Source organism: Lissotriton helveticus, chromosome 10 (assembly GCF_964261635.1).
Source record: "Lissotriton helveticus chromosome 10, aLisHel1.1, whole genome shotgun sequence".
NCBI lineage: Eukaryota > Metazoa > Chordata > Amphibia > Caudata > Salamandridae > Lissotriton > Lissotriton helveticus.
The window spans coordinates 933,532,196-933,552,774 of NC_136071.1; the positions used below are offsets into that span (position 1 = coordinate 933,532,196).

Below are 20,579 nucleotides of genomic sequence, written 5' to 3' on the forward strand. Positions count from 1 at the left end.
TCGGCGTATGGTGTCCCGCAGGGGTCCATACTCAGCCCCTTATTGTTCAACATTTATGTTAGACCCCTAGCTACCATCGCGGAGGATGCCGGGCTGACCATTTTTTCATACGCCGATGATACCCAAGTGGTTTTCTCCCTTTCTAGTAGTGAGAGTAACAATGTATCTACACTGAAGTCCGGATTGTCCCGTATGGCTGAGTGGATGCAGAGACATTTGCTCAAGCTAAACGGTGACAAAACCGTAGTCGTTATTCTGGGGAAGCATAAAGACCTTTGGGGCCCACAACATTGGCCCAGTGATATGGGACCCCTTCCCCAGCCAACATCTGTGGTTCGGAACCTCGGCTTCCTTATAGATGACAAACTCTCCATGAGGCAGCAGGCCACTAAGGTGACCGCCATCTGCTTTGCCACCTTGTGTTGGCTCCAGAAAATTCTATGGATGCTGCCCCATGCCACCAGAAGAACCGTAGTCCAGGCGTTAGTAACATCTCGCCTGGACTATGGAAATGTCCTCTATCTTGGTGCAGACGTAGCAACTATCAATAAGCTTCAGGTTGTACAAAACTCGTCGGCCAGACTTCTTCTTAACATCCCGAGGAAATCATCGACCTCTCAGGCTCTCCGAGATTTACACTGGCTTAGGATCTCCAGCCGTATAAAATTTAAAGACCTGTGCTATCTTTTTAAAATCAAACAGGGCACGGCTCCAAAATACTTGCAGAGTCTTGTTCAACCTTACAAACCTAGTCGCATATTAAGATCCTCCGCAAATTGCGACTTTGTTGTTCCAAGATTCAAACTAGCAAGGATGGGGGGTCAAGCCTTTTATCATCTCGGTCCTAAATATTGGAACGCGCTTCCAATTGCTCTGAAATCTGAAACCAACCTCTTTAGTTTCCGGAAAAAACTGAAAACTATGCTTTTTCAATAAAATATGAGCTGCTGTTATTGTCCTATGGTACTGCTGCATGTCCTTTTCTTCTTCAGTCTTTCCCTTGCGCCGGGAAACCCACTGTGGGTAGCTGTTGCGCATTACAAATTCAAATAAATAAATAAAATAAATAAATAATCCTGCCAGCTTCTTGAATATTTGCCCTTCAAAATCTCACGCCAGCACACATTTGCTAACGTACCTTCATCGGCTCGAGATAGTGCCAATAAGGTTTTTAAGAATGTTGCTTGGCGGACCAAAAACTGTTTCCTTAAACCATATTCCAGTCTTAAAGTAGCACGAGAAATCTGTCTAGGAATCCTGAAAACTGATTTATACGTCCTTACTTCTATGTCATCAAGCAGTTTCGCATCCTTGCCCCGAAAGATTATTGTACCGTAGTCCAAGGATGGGATAAGCTTTGCTCTCATGACCTTCAGCAAATGATCATAATTGGGGCATAATAGCTTTTCTCAGTTTTCTAAAGGCAAAGGCAAGTGAAGTACCTTTAGCCTCTAAATTGTTAAAATGCTGCCTAAATGTCAATCCATCGTCAAATGTGATTCCCAAACATTTATACGTTTTTACACAGTCTATAGTCAGACCGTTAATATTCCAATCCTTTACCCCCAGTTTGCCTTTCCCTATTGTCATTATTTTTGTTTTTTTTGTATTGATTGATAAACCATTTTAAATAACATATATTAAAGGAATTTATTATTCTTTTTAACCCTATTACAGTTTAGCTAAGTAAAATGGTGTCATCTGCATACTGTAAGTATTTAATTTCTTTACCCATCACAGAAGGGGAGTGTGAGATAACGTCATTAAAATGGGCTGGGAGATCAGACATAAATAAATTAAAAAGACAAGGAGCGAGGACACATCCTTGTTTCAAGCCGACATTAGTTTCAAGGCGACGGGTAGTGTGTCTGCCGTCGCCAATTTTGATCTGTACCCAACTATTGGAGTATAATAATTTGATCATTTTTAAAAGTGTTTCTGATATACCCCAATTAATTAACTTCATCCAAAGAATATTTCTGGGGACAGAATCAAAAGCGGCTTTTAAGTCAATGAAACAGATGTACAATTTTTGTTTCCTACATTTTGCTCTTTCGCCTAATAATGTCAGTAAAATCAAATTAGCGAGACTTGATTCACCCTTTCTAGAACCCGTTTGGAAAATTGGAATCTGTTCTTCTCTTAGTGCCCAAGACTCCAATTCGTCTAACAGACAACTTGCAAATATTTTTGCATCTACATCTGTAAGAGTTATTAAGCGATAATTTGCAGGGTTGTCCTGGGGTCCACTTTTATAAATTGGCTGAATAATGCTTCCCTGCCATGATTCCGGAATACAACCGGATTTAAGAATTTCATTAAAAAGGAGCGTTAATAACTCTGGCCAATTCGTTATTTTAGCTTTAAAGATGACATTGGGGATTCCATTGGGGCCAGGTGCTCCATTAGATCTAATCTTGCTTAAGACTTTTTTAACGTTATCAACCGACCATGGCTTAATATCAAGGGAGCATAGTGAATCACTGACACTAGAGAGAAGACGCCCTTCTACTGGCTCCAATTGGCAATGATGTTGATAATGTTCAGCATCATCGCACTGTGAGCCGTGAGAAGCTATTTTCAAATTATTAAAAAAGTTTACCCAACTTAATTCATCAATGTTGCCACTATTAAGTCTAAAATTATCCTTTTTCTACATTATTAGTAATGCCCCAAAATAATCGCGAGTCCTTGGACTTGCATGCGAAATTTAGTTTGGACCAAGTCTCTTCATTGTACGCTTGTTTAGCCCTCCAGATTTCATTCCTATATCCCCTTTTCAGGTCTCTAATTTTAAGTGACATTGAAAAGTAAGAAGTCCCTTTTGCCTTTCTATACAGTGATCTTATTGTTTTATTAAGGTTTCTTTTCAAGTACAATAAGCGATGGGAAAACCACCCTGGGTTCTTCGGGTTTAAAATAATACCCCCAGAGGGTTCCTGTTTAGAAAATGTATCCAAAAGAGAATCACATAGGGAGGACCAAAGAGCAACCATCGAATTCCCTTTGGAATTAACAGCTTGAACTTCAAGAATTAGATGGGAAAGGAACTCCAAAATATCTTTCTCAGGTTTATCGCTCCATATCAGCCTCTTAAGATTAAAAGCGGTTGGGGCAATTCTTAGTGTTCTGGCTTCTGGCAAATGATCAAAAGGGAAATTAAAAGAAATAACTTGGGGATTGTGATCGCTCTCAATCCTTGGAACTACCTCATAACTTTGGACTAAATCAGAAAGTTTATCTGACAATATTGTATAGTCAATTATTGAAGAGCTACCGGATTTGTAAAATGTTGGTATATGCTCTCTATCATGCATAATCTTTAGATTATATTTAATAAACTCACAGTTAGACCATTGGGCTAGAAGTTCTGATTGAATTTCCCGCTTTTTATACAATACAAGTTGAGTATTAAAATCCCCAGAGATGTTCATCTGTGAATCCATATGATCATAGTATAGCACTTTCACCATTTCCCATAACTGAATAAGTTGTAATGATCTAACCTTTTTTTCGAACTTAAATAAACATTTTTAAAATTAGCGATTGTCTAGCAATTAATTTAACACACTGTATCCATTTGACCTGAAGGTCAATCTCGAAATGCTCAACATGAAGACTTAAAGAAACATATATAGAGAGACCACCACTTGGCCGACCAAAAACTGCCTCCCTAGACACCACATTTAAATATTCAAAATAGCCAATCAGTGGTTCGCTACACATATTCCATGTTTCTTGCAAAGTTAACATATCAAACGTTTTTAAAAAGCCTACAACATTTACATCCTCAATAAGTGATTGGTTTGGAACATCCAGGCTTTCGACGTAAGTGCGCCCTAGTTGTCTGCGAAAAGTGCTTGGCTCCCCCCCCCAAACTGGATACAAGAAGTGAAAAAAAGACTCAATGTGAGAATAGGAGGCTGCTCCTCCGCCGCAGGGCCATTACGTTGGCATCTGGAACGGAAATGCCCCTTGATGGGATAAAATCCTCCGTGGCGTGAGAAGTCTTGCCACTGTCCATGCTGTGAAGGCTGGCTTCTGCCGGAGTAGTACTGGGAACGGCCAACCGTGCAAACCCTACCACGATCGGCCCCAGAGAAAACATGTGCACTAATAATATGGCTAACCGTTGACTGTGCCTTATCCAACGAACAAAAAGTAGAAACAAATTTACCCAGTTCTTTAACAAGCGGGTCCCCAAAGATACCTCCCTGCCCTACCTGGCCTGCCTCAGATGTGGCCAGCTTCCCTAGTATGGGGTCTGTCTTGATAAGAAGGGACCTGCGCCGCTCATTCACAATGGCGCAGTTAGCATTGCCCAGGAATATGATAGTCCCCTGGGCCTAGCTAGAGAGTACATCTGGTGGAATAAGGGCTCCGGAGGCCTTAGTGTCCTCTGCCATATCAAAGATTTTTACTAGTGGCCCGGTGACGTCCATGAGCTTATCCTGACATGACCGTCATGAACGGTCAGTGCCTTTTATATACTTCACCAGGAATGTGGCCATCTGAGCATCAATATGTGGTGTGCAGGCTACTTTCCCATCCAGCGCCAGACGGAGGCACTCCAGCCCGTAGGCGGGTCCGGACCTCTTTGTGCAGAGGCTTCCCCAGCCTACTGGACACGTATTTGGCAACTTTGTCACAAGGCGTCCACTCTGAGGAGCAGGGTGCATAAGATCTTCAGGGTCTAAAAAATCTGATTGGGTGTCCAACGGTACCCCAATAGTGGGTGACGGATCAGGAGGCAGGGGTGGATGGCCTGGGACCTGACCAACTAGGTTGCGATTGCTCAACAGGATTGGTGGAATCTGTTAGGGCTGGGTTGCTTGCATCCAGGAAGGCCTGCTTCAACCTGGCGAAAGCATCCAAATCCACCCCTGCGTCATTGGAATGCTTGCGAGTGATGTCAGTGGCAGGAGAGGGTTTGATCTCTAGAGGTCCTGGGGCCGAAGGCCCGGGGCGGTCTTCCCTTGGCATAAGGGGTTGCAGGGAATTCTGCGTTGGCTCCATCAGTTTCTTCTCTAGAGGAACCACCGCATCAGACACTGCTTTAACAATATAGAGGCGCCCACTGCATCACAGAACTCATCTGTGACCAAAAAGTACCCAACACCCTCCTCGTAATGCTCCCCGTAATCCTCAATGGGGTATCACGCGTATGGGAGGAAAATGCTTTTGAAGCAGTATCAGGTTATCTAAGGTGGCCACCCACCAGGTAAGAGGGATATCAGGCAGTGGGGAGTACCCACTAATATGCAGCAAGCCTGCAGGGACTCTATATGCTATCCGATTAGGGGCTGGAGCTGTAAAATGCCCCAGAGGAGTACACTGACAAGCAGGGTGTATGGAAAAGGCTCACAATAATGTAACCCCAAGCCCTCTCAAGTGGGAGGGAAAAAATGTCAGGCTCCCACGCCCTGGAGATTAAATGGGCACTTCAAACGCAGCCTTGACGGTCTGCCCTGAAAGCGGAGCCTCAGCTCCTGCTGAGATCCTATCCCAAGGGTTTTTTTGACTCGAGACTGAAGGACCGAAATTGACTCACACAGCATGGGCACTCAACGGTTGTATTCCGGACAGTGACACTGGTGCGATCTCTCTGCCCGGGCGCGCAATTGAGCGTCTACATGAGAGACGCGTCTTGAGCGCATGCCCTCTCGTGGTCAAAGGATCGCCACGCTTGCCACAAACCCTCCGAAAAAGGCTTTACATACACAGGAACGGCCGCGAAAGGAGCGCTGAAGCGTTCCCCTGGTCGCAGATATGGAGGTGTGTACCTCGCTAGAAAGAAAAAAAACAATTTAAAAACTACATGTTCAATCCGTCACTGGCAAACCAAAAGAGAAGAAAGAAGGACCTAAGTCATGTACTAAACTTGCACGGCTGCGAGCAGCAAATAAAAGAGGGCTGTCGACAGAGGACTGGGGGGATTATACCCCGGGCTGAGACCTGATTTGGCATAGACTGTTGTGACTTCATTTTTTTCCCAAGTGTTTATGGGAAATTACGTTTTTATGTTGATAATGTTGAGATCTAAAATGACTGCTGAGCAACAAATGATGAAAAGATTAGCATAATCCTCTCCTCTGGGTCCTGACATACATTTGAGATTATATACACAGACACATGGGTTGTAGTGAAGTTGGGGGATGGCTTTACTGTCTCAACAAGAGTCGAGACTTACACTGGGCTTAAACAAGGATGTGTCTTGACACCCTCATTATTTAATCAGCACATAGTGGTTTTAAATGATTGGCTGAATAATTTTTCTTCTAACCCACCTCAGTTAAACGGTCAGCCGATTTCAAGTCTCCAAAGGTGCTGACCTTTACTAATTGTTTCAAAAAGCAGGTGATGTTTTCTAGATAAAAAGTTGGAAAAAGTCTCCAGTTACATTTATTTGGGAGTAAAATTTGATAATCGGTAATCTTTACATTTACACTTGCAAGGAGTATAGCTGAAGCCTAAAATTGTGTTGTTTGATTTTGCTTGGCTACATAAGAAATTAAACTGCCCCTCACTTGAACCCATTCTTAGACGTATTAATGCCATGTCTCGTCCGTCTTTGACATATTGTATTGTATTGTATTGTAATTGCATTTATATAGCGCTTACTACCCCTGACGAGGCGTCAAAGCGCCTTTTCGGCAGGTAGCACGCTACTCCGGGACCCATAGAGGATTAGTGATGAATTAGTATAGTGAAACATGCAAGTGCATTTTAAGTGGTGGATAGGTTAGTCAGTTATTTGGATTTGAAATGATAGCAGAAGGATAGAAGAGGACAAAGGTTTGTATTTATTTATCGCTTGTTGACGCACGCTATTCAGGAAGCCTATAAAGGATTAGTGGTTAATTAATATGGTGAAATATGAGGTAAGTTCAGTGGTGGATATTAGTTACTTGGAGTGAGAAGGATAGCGGAGGGATAAAAGGGGAAGAAAGATTTGCATTCATATAGCACTTGTTACCCCTGATGGGCGTTGAAGCGCTTTTCTGGCGAGTAGCATCCACTCCGGAACCCATAAAGAATTAGTCTTGAAAATTAGTATAGTATAAATATGAAGTAATATGAGTGGTAGATATGTTATTCAGTTATTTGGGCAGTATATTAGTATAGTTGAATATGGAATTTGAGAAGTGAACATGTTAGTCGTTTAATTTTGATTGAAAAGGATAGTGGAGGGATAAAGAGTGAAGGAATTCTTTTTTTCTTTTTTTAGGGCTTAGGTCTTTAGGTCTTGAGGTGTAGTGAAAAGGGGTGCTGATGTATATGTTTCATGCACTGGATTTGGTTGTGTAGTATTGTTTGTGAGAGGAGGATGTGACGTAGAAGGGGTGGTGATGTGTTTATGAGTAGAGTGTGTTGTGTGTAAGAGGGAATGAAGTAGAGGTGAGAGTTTATCTTAGACTGGTTTGTTGCAAGAGTTACAAAGTGCAGTAGTGTGTGTGTTGTGTGTTAGTGTTATTATGGAAGAAGGAGAGGAGGGTGTTTGTTGGACAACTGATGAAAGGATCATTATATGTTTGTTAGTGATAAAAGGTGGTCTGTTAGGTGTAATTACAGCAGTTAGAGTGGGTCTGAATGGGATGTAGTTATGTATGGTGTTGATTGGCGTTGTTAGTGACGAGTGTATTGATTAGAGGTATAGGATAGAGTTGTGTACTGTTTGTGGGTGATGGTGGATATGTGTGGTAGTTGGGATAGTAGGGTGTGTAGATGTGGTTGAGTTTGTAGTGCAGGCTGGTACATTAATCTGTGCAAAGTGTTGTGCGTGGTGTACATTTGGTGCGAGTGTGTTGCTCTGTTTGTGGATGGTGTGGGCTGGGTATTGCTAAATGAGAGAAAGGGCAGCATTTCTGGCCCTAGTCCAGACCAGTCTTGAACAGGCTCAAACAGGCGACTAGCCTTGTCCTCTCCACCCTTAACAGGCTCAAATAGGCAACTGCCCTTGTCCTCTCCGCCCTTAACAGGCTCAAACAGGTAACTGCCCTTGTCCTCTCCGCCCCTAGCCTCGACGCCCGGGCTGAGACGCCCTAACCCTGACCTTTTATAGCCCTAGTAATCAGGTGACCGCTTCAGCCAATGGGAACCCTAGCCCTAACACTATCCAATCACAACCCTAGCCCTAAAGTCTAGAACCAATAGGAGACCAGGACCATACAGTCAATCTTAGCCCTAATCCAAGCACCCAATCATTTCAAAAACCCTGATCTCTACGTCCAATAAAGGCCCTGCCCTACCAGTAGTCCCAACCCAAGTCCAAGCAGCCAATGGTACAGGTAGCCCTAGTCCCTACTTCCAATAGAAAGCCTAACCCTACTCTAAGTCCCACACCTAGTCCAGAAACCAATCACACCAAAAGCCCTAATCGCTACTTCCAATTAAAGGTCTAACCCTAGCCCTAGTCCCACCCTACTCCCAACAGCCAATAACATAGGAAGCGCTAGTCCCTACTTCCAATAGAAATCCTAACCCAAGCCCTAGTCGTAACCCTACAATGATTGAATCACAGACCCAGAAACCAATCAGAACCCTCAAATACCCAACCAATGAGGACATTAACCCTAATCCAATAGAAACACCAGATACAACCACCAATCAGTGTAGACATGTACCAACCACTAGCAGACCATAAAAAGGTCCCAGCGACCTCAGACAAGGTTTGTTGGCCAGGGAGTTGGAAGCTGCTTCTCCTGTTCAGAATCTCCTAGGAGACAGACCAGCTCAATCCACACTTTGGACTTCTGCAGGTAAAGTATGTATCTGAAATCTGTAAAGGGAAGGACGCAAAATTGCTGGATTCCATAAGTGTCTGTTTTTAAGTATTTGTTTAGATTACCAAGGAACACCTCACCAACATAAATACTTCTGGAGTTCGGGCTTGTGTAGCAGCAGTTAGCCCTGCGAGGTGCATGTATCAAGCTCAGTAAAAGGATGAAGGTGGCATCAGAAAGTACTGTGGACTACCATATATGGCAAAAGATGGTGCAACCCAAACTGGACAACCTTTGCCGCAAATATTTTGACTCTTCATTAACTGAGTTGGGTCTGGATGAACTTTGGTGTATGGCTGTCTACTTTGCCATTTTCAAAAGGATGGTAAACAAACGTGTAAAACTAGACTTCCAACTAATCCTTAAGGCATTTTAGCCAAAAAAGCTCATGGGTGGATTGTTTTAAATTCCTCTTTTGCAACAATACCTAAAAATGCATTTCTCAATTAACGTGAAGCAAACATTCTAATTACTTAGAATTGGTAATGTTCCGTCAATAGATGTTATCCCAGCATGGAAATGCACCTGTGTAGAAAGAAAATGCAGACTCTGCAGTTGCATCAGAGTTATTGCACTTCATATTTATATGCCCAGCGTTGCTTGATGCAAGTAGGAAATGGTTAAAACCATGTTTCAGCCAACTTAAGTTTAGTTCGTGCAGGTGTCAATTCAGAGCCTGCGTGGTAACCGTATTAAGCGCTTTTGTAATCTGCTTACTTATTTTGACTATTTTTTAAGTTATTGAAAGATTGCTCTTAAGTTGTGAATGTTTTATTGTGCTTTGGAATTTATATGTTAAACATGTGTTATTATATTGTAATGATTTTAATTAACCTTGTGCACTAAAGTATTTTTTTTATCACTTGCTGCTAGTAAGACTTAGCTGTCTGCCATGTAGTTCCACCATCCTGTCTACATACATAATGGAAGTCTATTTACACATTGAGTCTACCAAACATCGTGACAACCCTTCCAGTTGCCAGACTTGTTTGTTATGTTGCTGAAATATTACTGTACATTGGAACGATAATACGCAGTGTAATCATGCACATGTGCTCTTGATAATCTCCTTTAATATCTGTGTCTGCCCCCCCGCAGCAATCTACTGGTACAACTATGAATATGGGAAGAATGTGCTGTGTCTGACGTTCAATAAACTGGAGCCGACGTTTATGATTAGTTTTGCTGCTGGAGGATTTTCAGGCTCTGTAAGTTTGCATCTTAGTTATACATATTTAGAGGAATATTCCTATATATGCATTGCAGATGCTATAATTTTTATGTAACTGTAAGTGTATTTGTAAAGTAGTGTTAGACTGGCCCACAGGGCAATCTAGGTGTGCCCAAAGGGCTGGTCTGACAGGTCTGTGTGTGGGCTGCTTTTTAAGTCAAGCATTCAAGACCTCTTGTATATACTTTAGTATATACTTATATATACCTATATGTGTATTTACGTTGTGGTCTCTGGAGATCAGCCCTACGATTAGTCTGCTTCAGCTTAGGGACTTTTTTTCTGTTCAACTGCCTCTATTTAACGGTCTTGATAGAAAACGACCAGCAGAGGTCAGTAAAATACCAGAGTCACTTTAGCATTCTATAGATTCCAGTCCATAGACATTGTCTTCCACGAGTACCCACAGACAATAATGTTTTTTTTAATCTTGTATTTTCAGTAATATGATTACCGAAAGCCCTGATTTTTTAAATTAAAAACAGAGCTTTGGACTATACCATTTCCCGCTGAAAGGCAATATTTCTCTCCATGTGTTACCATACCGGGTGTGTCACGTAGTTTGGTGCTTACTTTCCCTCCATGTTAAAGAACAGTAGATGTTTCAGCACCCAGGATAATGTGCTGTATAGCTAAATACATATAAGGTCCCAAAAGCAAGACTGATTTCATTGCAAATGCTTGTTTGGCTGTTTGTGGGTTTATTTTATGGTCTGGAGGGCTGGATTGTTCTGTTGAGGGTTCTTATATTGCCACAAGCATTGTCTGGAGCATACACAAATGCATGCAGCCTTTCATAACCTGCAAAACACTATAAACAGCTTGTCTTTATAAGTTCAAAACTGCCATGTTTTGCTAATGGGGGCACTTTTCATATGGTGCCCGGATTTAGCCTCTCCTTAGTATCCGTCTACCACTGCGAGGTCGCTTTCAGTTTATGCTCATCCATATTTACCTTCCGAATCAAAGTACAGTCGTTGTAGCCACGTTTGTACGTACGTACGTTACTTTTTATGAGCCAAAACTCGGGCGAGTCCTGATGTTATATTGCCTGGGCTCGGCATAGAATAGCCGCCATGCGGTTCACCTTCTAGAGATGGCTGCAGCTTAAGAACAGTGTAGACTGTAAAGGCGGCCAGCGCCAGAAAGGTGAACAGGGCAAAAGAACAAAGTGCAAACTCAGTTTTCATTTTAATGTGTGTACATCCGTAAATACGTATACTAACTATAGATAAAGCTTTATCAAAGAACCGCTTGCTTTTCCCTTCACATACTGTACATAATTGAATCTTTACTTCTATTTAGCTTAAATGTTTTAATGATTCAAACTTTGGTTTAGATGCCTATGCCCAGCAGGGCCCACTGACAATCCTGTCACTCCCAGAAGGCTTCAGGCTAGGTAGCTGCTTTCAGAGTTGAATGGGAAGCTGAGACCCATACATGAAAGGCCGCATGCTAGTGGCAGCCTCCTGCAGACTAGGGCTGCTTTGAACATTTTTGCCAGTGCTCATTTTGGTTTCCAGTACAGCCCAGATCCCCAGCTATTTCAGGGCCGAGATATAAAGTGATTAACTTATCTCCATTCTTGGTTTGAATTAATTTTAAAACATTCCATCTAGGGACAGTTTCTTTCCACGGGCAATACTTGAACCCTACCAATTGTGGGTCGGAAATTAACTCTATTCGGGATAAAACTCTCCATATTTAAAAGCGTTTATGTGGTGAAGCATTTAATGTTAATAGTATGAGTGTGAGTACACCGAGTAAGACACTTTCATTTTCATTTCTTCCACATTGATTATATTGAGTTAATATTTCGGGGCAACAGTATATGTTTTTATGACCCGTACTAATAAGTAAAGCACCACCGAAGAACAAGATTATTTAATGAAATAATCCAAAGCTGCAACGACTTCTGTGGGTGGCGCTTTGATACATTTGATATGCTTGTTCTCCCCCAGTAGTAGCCCAGATAAGCTACACAGACGACACAATAAAAGGCTAACCACAGGAATTACTAGTGGTTAAGAAGCATCGTCTCAAGCATTTCCTCACAATGTGTTTTTTATCTTATTCTTCCTATCTAAATGAAAGGGCACTGCCCCGGCATAAGTCGTGAGCTCCCTGTAACAAGACTCCCACCTTGCACCTCACCATTAAGGCACAAAAAGCCAGAAGCATGTGTGGTTGCTCGTGCTTGCATCCAGAATAGCATGGTCAAGTTATTCGGGCTCAACTGCTCTTATGGGGGCAGTGTCCAGACTTGATTTTCCTGTGGTCGGACCCCTTCTGTGAGGACAAAGACAAACTAAGCAGTGATGTAATGGAAATCAGGCAGATGGATTCATTGTGGTTCAAGGGCATTGGCTTGAGCATTTCTGTCAGTTTTGTTACTATTTCTGTGAGTCGCCCTAAGGGTTATGACCACACTTGAGTGCCATGCTTGATGAACCTAAGAACGACTGTACCTCACAGATGAGGCTGAATGTTAGGAAAACATGTCTGAGCAGGATTGCTTTCTAAGTGCAGGGAGGTTGCGCCCTAGCAGTTATGACTGGACTGCTATTCAGGAGCAAGCAAGGCTCTGTGTGGGACTTGTTGGTCGGTGGAATGTGTAGGGTAATGGCGCTCCTGGGAAATACGCAGTGAGTATATAGAAGTGTGCAATTATGATTGCGGTGCATAAGGGTAGGGAGAGCCACCCTCCTCCCTAATGTGTAGATAACCACTGATAAACCAAAACAACAGTCCATTGCACACGTCAACAGTATATATTATGTATCATTGACAATAATAAAAAACACTCTTATTCCTCAATTAAGACACTTCTAAAGCGCACTACCTACCCATAAGGGTCTCAAGGCGCTTGGGGAGGGGGGGGGTGCTGCTACTAATCAAAGAGCCAGGTCTTGAAGAGTCTTCTGAAGGCCAGTAGGTCTTGGGTCTGCCATAGGTTAGTGGGGAGGGTGTTCCCGGTCTTGGCGGCGAGGTGGGAGAAGGATCTGTCGCCGGCGGTCGTTCTTCGGATGCGAGGGACTGTGGCGAGCGGAGCAGGCGGGTGGGCGTGTAGAAGCTGTCTGTTGAGGTATGCTGGGCCGGTGTTGTGGAGAACTTTGTGCGCGTGGAGAAGGAGCTTGAAGGTTACCCTCTTGTTGATGGGGAGCCAGTGCAGGTCTCTCAGGTGGGGTGTGATGTGGCTGCGGCGGGGAATGTCGAGGATCAAGCGTGCCGAGGCGTTCTGGATGCGTTGCAGCCGTCTCAAGAGCTTGGCCGACGTTCCTGCGTAGAGGGCATTTCCGTAGTCCAGCCTGCTGGTGACGAGGGCCTGTTTTTCTCATTTTGGTGGGGATCCACTTGAAGATCCTGCGGAGCATTCGGAGGGTGTTGAAGAAGGATGAGGAGACGGCGTTGACCTGCTTAGTCATGGAGAGGATGACCCCTAGGTTGCGTGCGTGGTCGGTGGGTGACGGTGCTGTTCCCAGTGTTGTCGGCCACCAGGAGTCTTCCCAGGCTGAGGGGGTGGGGCCGAGGATGAGGACCTCTGTCTTGTCTGAGTTCAGCTTCAGTCGACTGTTCTTCATCCATTCGGCGACGTCCTTCATTCCTTCGTGGAGGTTGGTTTTGGCGGTGTGAGGGTCTTTAGTGAGGGAGATGATCAGCTGGGTGTCGGCGTAGGAGATGATGTTGAGGTCATGCTGTCGGGCGACGTGAGCGAGGGGTGCCATGTAGATGCTGAACAGCGTCAGTCTGAGGGATGAGCCCTGGGGTATGCCGCAGATGATCTCGTGACCATGGAGTGGAAGGGAGGGAGGCGGAAGTACAGAGTTCTGCCTGATAGGAAACAGTCAGTTCATTTTAACCTTGAGATCCTTAGCCAACACGTGTTTTGTCGAGCTTAATTGTTGTGCTCAGCGACTTCTTCAGGGCTCTAATCTCTTTGTATGGATCCTCTGTTCTGGTTGTATTTCCGACCCGGAATGGGTTCTAGTACTCCAGTGAAATTTGCACAGTAAAGGGCAACAGTGATTACTGTGTCCAAGATTTTGTGTATTCCAGAATTCTTTTCTTGAGTGTGGATCTTGTGTGTATAAGTCATAAATCCATCAGGAAGAATGACAATGTGGTATAGAAAAAACACTCTTTGGGGCTAAGTGAGTCCCTCTTGCCAGCAATCAAGTCTTTACTGGCGTAAATGCAAACCCTCTGTTCAGTAGCAAGGTATGCCTTGTTTAAGGAACTAAATATGGAAGTTCGCCAGCCAATTTGTTTTATCCTGAATTGGATGGACAACTGAAAGTTTGAATCAATGTGTTGAATGTTTTTTGAAATATCAAGCCTTGGCACAAGAGTAGGATTGAAATGGACCACTTCTGCAACTTGAGGCATCAAAACATAGACCACTCCCAGTAATGCTCCAGCCTGCTGCCTGGTATGAAAGCAAATATTTACTGCAACCCTATTTTGTGATGAAATAGCACGTTAGTGCATTTTCTGCATCTTTTAAACTTTGATCAGACAAGGTGCAAACGCTTTCCAATCTGAGAATGTTGCCTTTAGCGCAAGCATGTTACTGTGGCATCATAAATCTGAATCTCCCACAAAGTGTTTATTGAGACGCACCTGCAGGGTGCCCTAGAATTAAACTTGGAGGAGTCTGGGACTCAACCTATAACAAAGCAACTGGGTACATAATGCTTACTTTGATCATTGATAATTCTTGATGTCACTTGTATTATGTGGATATCATTATTAATTGACTTGATTTTCTGGCATATGAGGAATGGAAGTAGCTAAATGCCTTAATGTTCATTTACACTTCATTGCTAACTTGAAGTCCTGGATGCACTGTTCCAATAATAGAAGTATGACTGAAGCACTATCAAGCAATGCAGAGAACAGAAAGAAACATGTTAGGATAGTACTTGAACTTGACCGCATGTTATCAATACATGAACTTTTATTTGTGTTTAATTTGTATTTTAGATTGCCGCTGTTACAACATTGCCATTTGATGTGGTGAAAACACGAAGACAAATTGAAGTTGGAGAACATGAGGTCTTCTGTAGTAAGTGAAACTTTGTGGTGAAACATGTTGAAACAAATCCTCCATTACACACACAACCACTGTTATTTCCATTAAAAGAATGATGTCAGCAAAGCTCTGATATATCCTCTCCTCTCCTCCACACTTTGTAATCATAGCCCAGAACTATCCAGGCCACAATCATTATTTTGATTATAGAAGAGGGCAACATTTCTCACCTTTTTGCTATGAATCTCTCTCAAACTTTTTTCAGTAGATGCCTAAAGTCCCTTAGTGTTTTTTTTGGTCACCACGCCACCCCAGTTTAGAGCCAACCATATAGAAGTCTTGACCCAGCTCCCCATGGGTGCACGGTGAGCACATAAAGAATGGATTTAGGCCCAGGTCTCTGTACTGGGGTTGAATGTTTAACATTGTTCAGCATTCTAGCCATCAATTGTTCTATTAGCATTTGTCACCCCAAGTGGGACGGATATGTCCAGACATGGGTCTCATGCATGCCGTGCCACTGGATTCAGAAAGGGTAACCGGTCCTAGGATGCTCGTTTCCGGTCAAGGGAGGAGCTGGCCTGGCAGTTTGGGCTGGACTATTCCCATGCGGAGCAGGGTCAAGACTGATTTGCATGTGACCATTTTCTCGTGTTTTATATTTTGTGCAGCATGTTCAACTTTTATATTTCCTACAACAGTCCCCCCACTAGTTGATATTGCAACTACTTCATTTAGACCTTGGTCTGTACTTCGCACCAGGTGATAGAAGTTGCCCAGGAAATTTACTACTTGTGTTTGTGTCCTAACTGAAAACATCCCTCCCGTCTTTGCGCCTATTCTCCTACAACACGCTATAATTAATTGTACCACACAATATATTAGTAATAAGATCACAATTGTTGGTATCAAAGCCCCTAACAGTCTTGACACCTAGGATTGGAGTGATAAAACCCTGCCACTGATCCAACGATCTGGGGCACCTCCTTCATCTACCATTTTGTTTTGTAGATTATGCAGTGTATGTATTGCCTCTGACAAAGTTCTATTATCTGCATCATTTGCTGGAATAGACTTGCAGCAAGCAGTCCCTATTTTCTTGCATACCCCTACTTGTATGTCTGTAAGTAGGTATCTGATAGAGACATCTGGCCGCATATTCCTTACCTTAGAATTATCCCCAGGCGCCAGAATGGATCCGGACATTTTTCTACAGCAGTGCCTCTGCGCGTCGGTAGAGGGCATTTAGCATCTCCGTAACAATGTCATCCACCAGATGTGACGGTGTCAGAGTCCACATAAGCCCTCCTCTGATGCACTGGCGTCAGTTTCTTCCTTTCTGCTTGGATCCAGAGAGCGGTACCTCTGGCCATTTTGGCCTATCACCACGGAACAGTGTGCTTTTTCTAAAGATCTTCGAGGTCTACGATGTCGACCCACACCCCCATCCTATCTGCATGTGGTGTCTAGGCACACACCCTAACTTCGAACAATGTGGCTCGTGTCTTCATCTTCAGTCGTATACGTTGCAGGAGCACCATATGACGCTGTTGGCGAAACAATGGTCGACGGCCTCCTTTTCCTCCGAGGACAGCTCGCAGTCCAGCTCCCGAAGTCCTTTGTCCTCGCAGTTGCCTGGTAAGTCATGTCGTTGGTAGTCGGCGCTGCAACCTTGCCCAAATTTACCGTGTAAGCCTCCTGTTCCTTTGATTTCATTGTCGGAGCCAGAATCTGGGCCGCACTTTTGGTATTTTCCAGCGCTGGGTGACTCTCGCTCAAATGAGGGAATTTTAGCTCTCCCCGTGCCATTTTTGGCTCAATCTCCCTCTGGTGCACTTCTAGGCCCCAGGTAGGTTGGTGAGGCCTCGACTGTCTCCTAACCGCTGGTTCTCCCTCGGTGTCATCTAGGCCCTCCAAATCCATGATTGACTCTGTCTCGGTTCCGGCACACAGCCCTTTGGGGTTCCTACCTGTGATGCCTATGTTGGACCCGCTGGTGTCGACTTAGGCGTTGCCGGCACCAATCGCCCCTTCTTTGTCTCCCTCCCCGACTAAGAGTTGTCGCCTTTTCAGTGCAGATCAACACCTGGAACGGGGACTGTGGATGAGTCCTCTTCGCGCTACCTTCCTCCACTTTCAGAGGAGCCCCCTGCTACTTCTTCCTTGACACACCAGTATTTTGGTGATGTGGGTGATTACATGATTAAGCCTTCTTTGGCGTTTTATTGGGTTTCTGCCCTTGGTGAAGCTAGTGGCCTTGATTCTTCCCCAACCTCGAGCCTGTTCTCGCCTCGCTTCGGAGGCTAGCACAGCTTTTGCACAAGTCAACATAGTTCTGCAGCTTCCTGCAGTGGAAGTGGCCATTGATTTCCTTCTTGGGGTGCTCCAACAGGACCAAGTGAGTTCTGAACCGAAGTTCCCTTTGGTGAAACCCTCTTTGATATTCTGTTGGGCATTTATGCTAAACCTGTTTCAAGGGCCTCAGATGACCGAATTATAGCTCATAGGCACCATCCTGCCCCTGGAGACTCCCTCAGTCTCGCTCCTTCTCCCCTCCGTCCTGAATGACTCTCAGGACGCTCTTTCTCAGCTAATTCAGGATGGCCATCAGACGGCTACATTACTGATTCATTGTGGCGTGGATACTACATATTCTGTCGGACTGGCCATGGATCTTTCTGTGGCTCTTCGCCAGCATACCTGGCTACGTGCCTCTGGCTTTTTTGAGGCTGTTCAGTGTGCTGTGGTGGACATGCCTTTCGATGGTCAATATCTGTTTGGCTCTCAAGCTGACTCCGCTTTATGCCATTTCTGGCATAGTCGGAGTGGAGCAAAATCTTAATATCTGCTTGCCATATGTCATCTTTTTTCCTCGTACTCAGTCAGGCTGGGAATAGTCTCCTGTATTCCCTTCTGAGTGGACTGTTATAGGTCTGTGCCAGTTGGCTTCCTTAGACTTGTCCCTCCACATACTGTCGATGTGGTGTCCTGCCCCAGCAGGTATTTTCTTTCTGCATTTTACCCTGTCGATGACAGGTTGTAGTACCTGGTTGTTCTCAGGGATGTGTCTAACTTTATAACTATTGGTGTCTATGCTAGTGGCGGCACAGTGATACTTGCTGGGACACAAGGGTTTTTCTGTCCCCCTCACCCCATTTATTGAGTATGTTCCCACACTTGCCAAAGGGTGCTTTTCTGCCACTCTGTTGGTGCCCTTCTTTGCTAGTATATGCAAGGAAATTGGCATGGTACTTGGCCTACAGTTCTTTGTCTGTACCTTTCTCTTTTCAGGCATTTGCTATTCTGCCCATTAGAACAATCACAAAAATATTATTAGACCTGCAGGTGTTGGGACTTAAATCATCTATTCAACCTATTTGAAATGCTCTTGAGCCATAAACTGGTTTGAAATGATGTGATCGTGAGAAAATAATTTAATTCATTGAGCGCCATTTTCTTCATTATCACACCTTCAAATGTGCGAGTTCATCATGTCTGCTGTACAAAAAACTCCTTTGTTTGATTTAATAGACTAAACTTTCTTTCCATATATAATACATATCTAGCCACATATAGGATACACATGACCCCTGACTTACCTCTTAGTTCATTAACATTTTCAAAAGGGCAGGGGCAGGAATGTTTCTCAAATCATGTTTAAAAGCTATCACTTTTAATAAATACATAACTGAAGCATAAAGTGTTAGCACACTGTCATTTGAAATCAGCAGATTTAACATTAAAATGGCCACAAACTTTGACTCCCACTGAAATGCAGCTTTACTGATAAAACTATATAGTGTACAAACAATAATGTTTGGAAATAGAGTTTCTGCAAATATGTGTCAATTTGCACACCACCAAGTAAAGTGTTCTGTTATGTTTTGCTTCCATTTAACTCTTTGTTTGCATCACACGTTTTAATTTACAGGCTCTTTATTTAAATGCTATGTGTTAGAGAAAAATAAATGGCATCTTGAGACGGCTCACTTGACAAAAACCTCTAACTCTAGTAAGAGAGAGAAAAATAAACTTCATTTTCCAAGCAGCAATTAGTTAAAAGACGGGGATGCGAGGCGTCAAGGGTGCAACTATGTTGCCATACCCCTTGACAAACCTCCTGTAATACCCTGTGAGTCCTAAAAAGGCTTTCACCTCTGCCTGGGTTTTGGGTGGCGCCCAAGCCAGGATGGTTTCAATCTTGGGTTGTAGGGGTGCCACCTGGCTGCTCCCAACTTGGTGTCCCAAGTACACCACGGAATCCTGCCCGATCTGGCACTTACTCGCCTTGATTGTGAGGCCTGCCTTCCGCAGCACCAACAACACTTCCCAGAGGTGTTGCAGATGTCCCTCCCAACTCGCACTGAACACTGCGATGTCATCCAGGAAGGTGGCACTGAACTCATCCAGTCCAACCAACACCTGGTTCAACAACCTCTGGAAGGTGGCAGGGGCATTCTTCATCCCAAAGGGCATAACACGGAACTGGAAATGCCCATCTGGTGTGGAGAATGCTGACCTCTCCTTTGCCCCATCAGTCAAGGCCATCTGCCAGTACCCAGACGTTAAGCCAAATGTGCTGAGGTACCGTGCAGCCCCTAGCCGATCAGTGAGCTCATCAGCTCTGGGGATGGGGTGCGCGTCAATCTTGGTGACTGAATTGAGCCCTCTGTAGTCCACACAGAACCGGAGTTCGGGTGTGGCACCCGGCGCTGCAGCCTTCGGGACAAAGACCACTGGGCTGGCCCAAGGACTGCTAGAGGACTCAATCACCCCTAGCGCAAGCATCTTTGAGACCTCCTCTTTGATGCAAGCCCTCACCCTGTCAGTTACCCTGCAAGTTTTATGCTTCACAGGTAAGCTGTCTTCTGTGTCCACATCATGGACGTACCAATCTGTGACACCAGGAACCAGGGAGAACAGATCAGAAAACTGTCCCAGCAACTGGCGGCAGTCATTCTGTTGCTCATCGGTCAGGGTGGAAGAGAGGTTAACACCATCCACTGACCCATCTTGCTCTGTGGCAGACAGGAGGTCAGGAAGAGGCTCAGTCACCTCCTCCATTCCAGCATCTGTTGTCAAGAGCATGCCGACTTCAGACCTCTCTAAGTGGGGCTTAAAGCTGTTGACATGTAGGACCCTCAAGGGGTTCCTAGGAGACCGCAATTCCACCAAGTAGGTAACTGGACTCTTGCGCTCCACAACCTTAAATGGTCCGGTCCACTTATTCTGGAGCGCGCAAGGCTCCATGGGGGCCATGACCCACACTTTCTGACCAGGTTGAAGCTCTACCAGGGTGGCATTCTGGTCATACCATCGCTTCATCTCCTCCTGGCTGGCTTCCAGATTCGCCTCAGCGAGTTGCCTGAAACGCCTAGTCTGGTTCCTGAAAGGCCAGCATGTAGCTATATACATCCTGGGGAGGTTTCCTGGAAGATTGCTCCCAGCCTTCTTTGACCAGACTCAGAGGTCCTCTGACTGGGTGTCCACAGAGAAGATCAAAGGGACTGAACCCTAGAGATTTCTGTGGCAC

At 44.4% G+C, this 20,579-nt stretch overlaps 1 protein-coding gene across 2 annotated transcripts in view; it reads left to right on the forward strand.

The window, feature by feature from the left end:
- SLC25A40 (solute carrier family 25 member 40) overlaps positions 1-20,579 on the forward strand; it is a 389,459-nt gene that overhangs the window by 267,585 nt on the left and 101,295 nt on the right. For both annotated transcript variants that reach the window (XM_078663592.1, XM_078663593.1), the window contains exons 8-9: positions 9,882-9,991; positions 14,998-15,079. In XM_078663592.1, the coding sequence (XP_078519718.1) occupies positions 9,882-9,991; positions 14,998-15,079 (192 nt within the window). The remainder of the gene's footprint in view (positions 1-9,881; positions 9,992-14,997; positions 15,080-20,579) is intronic.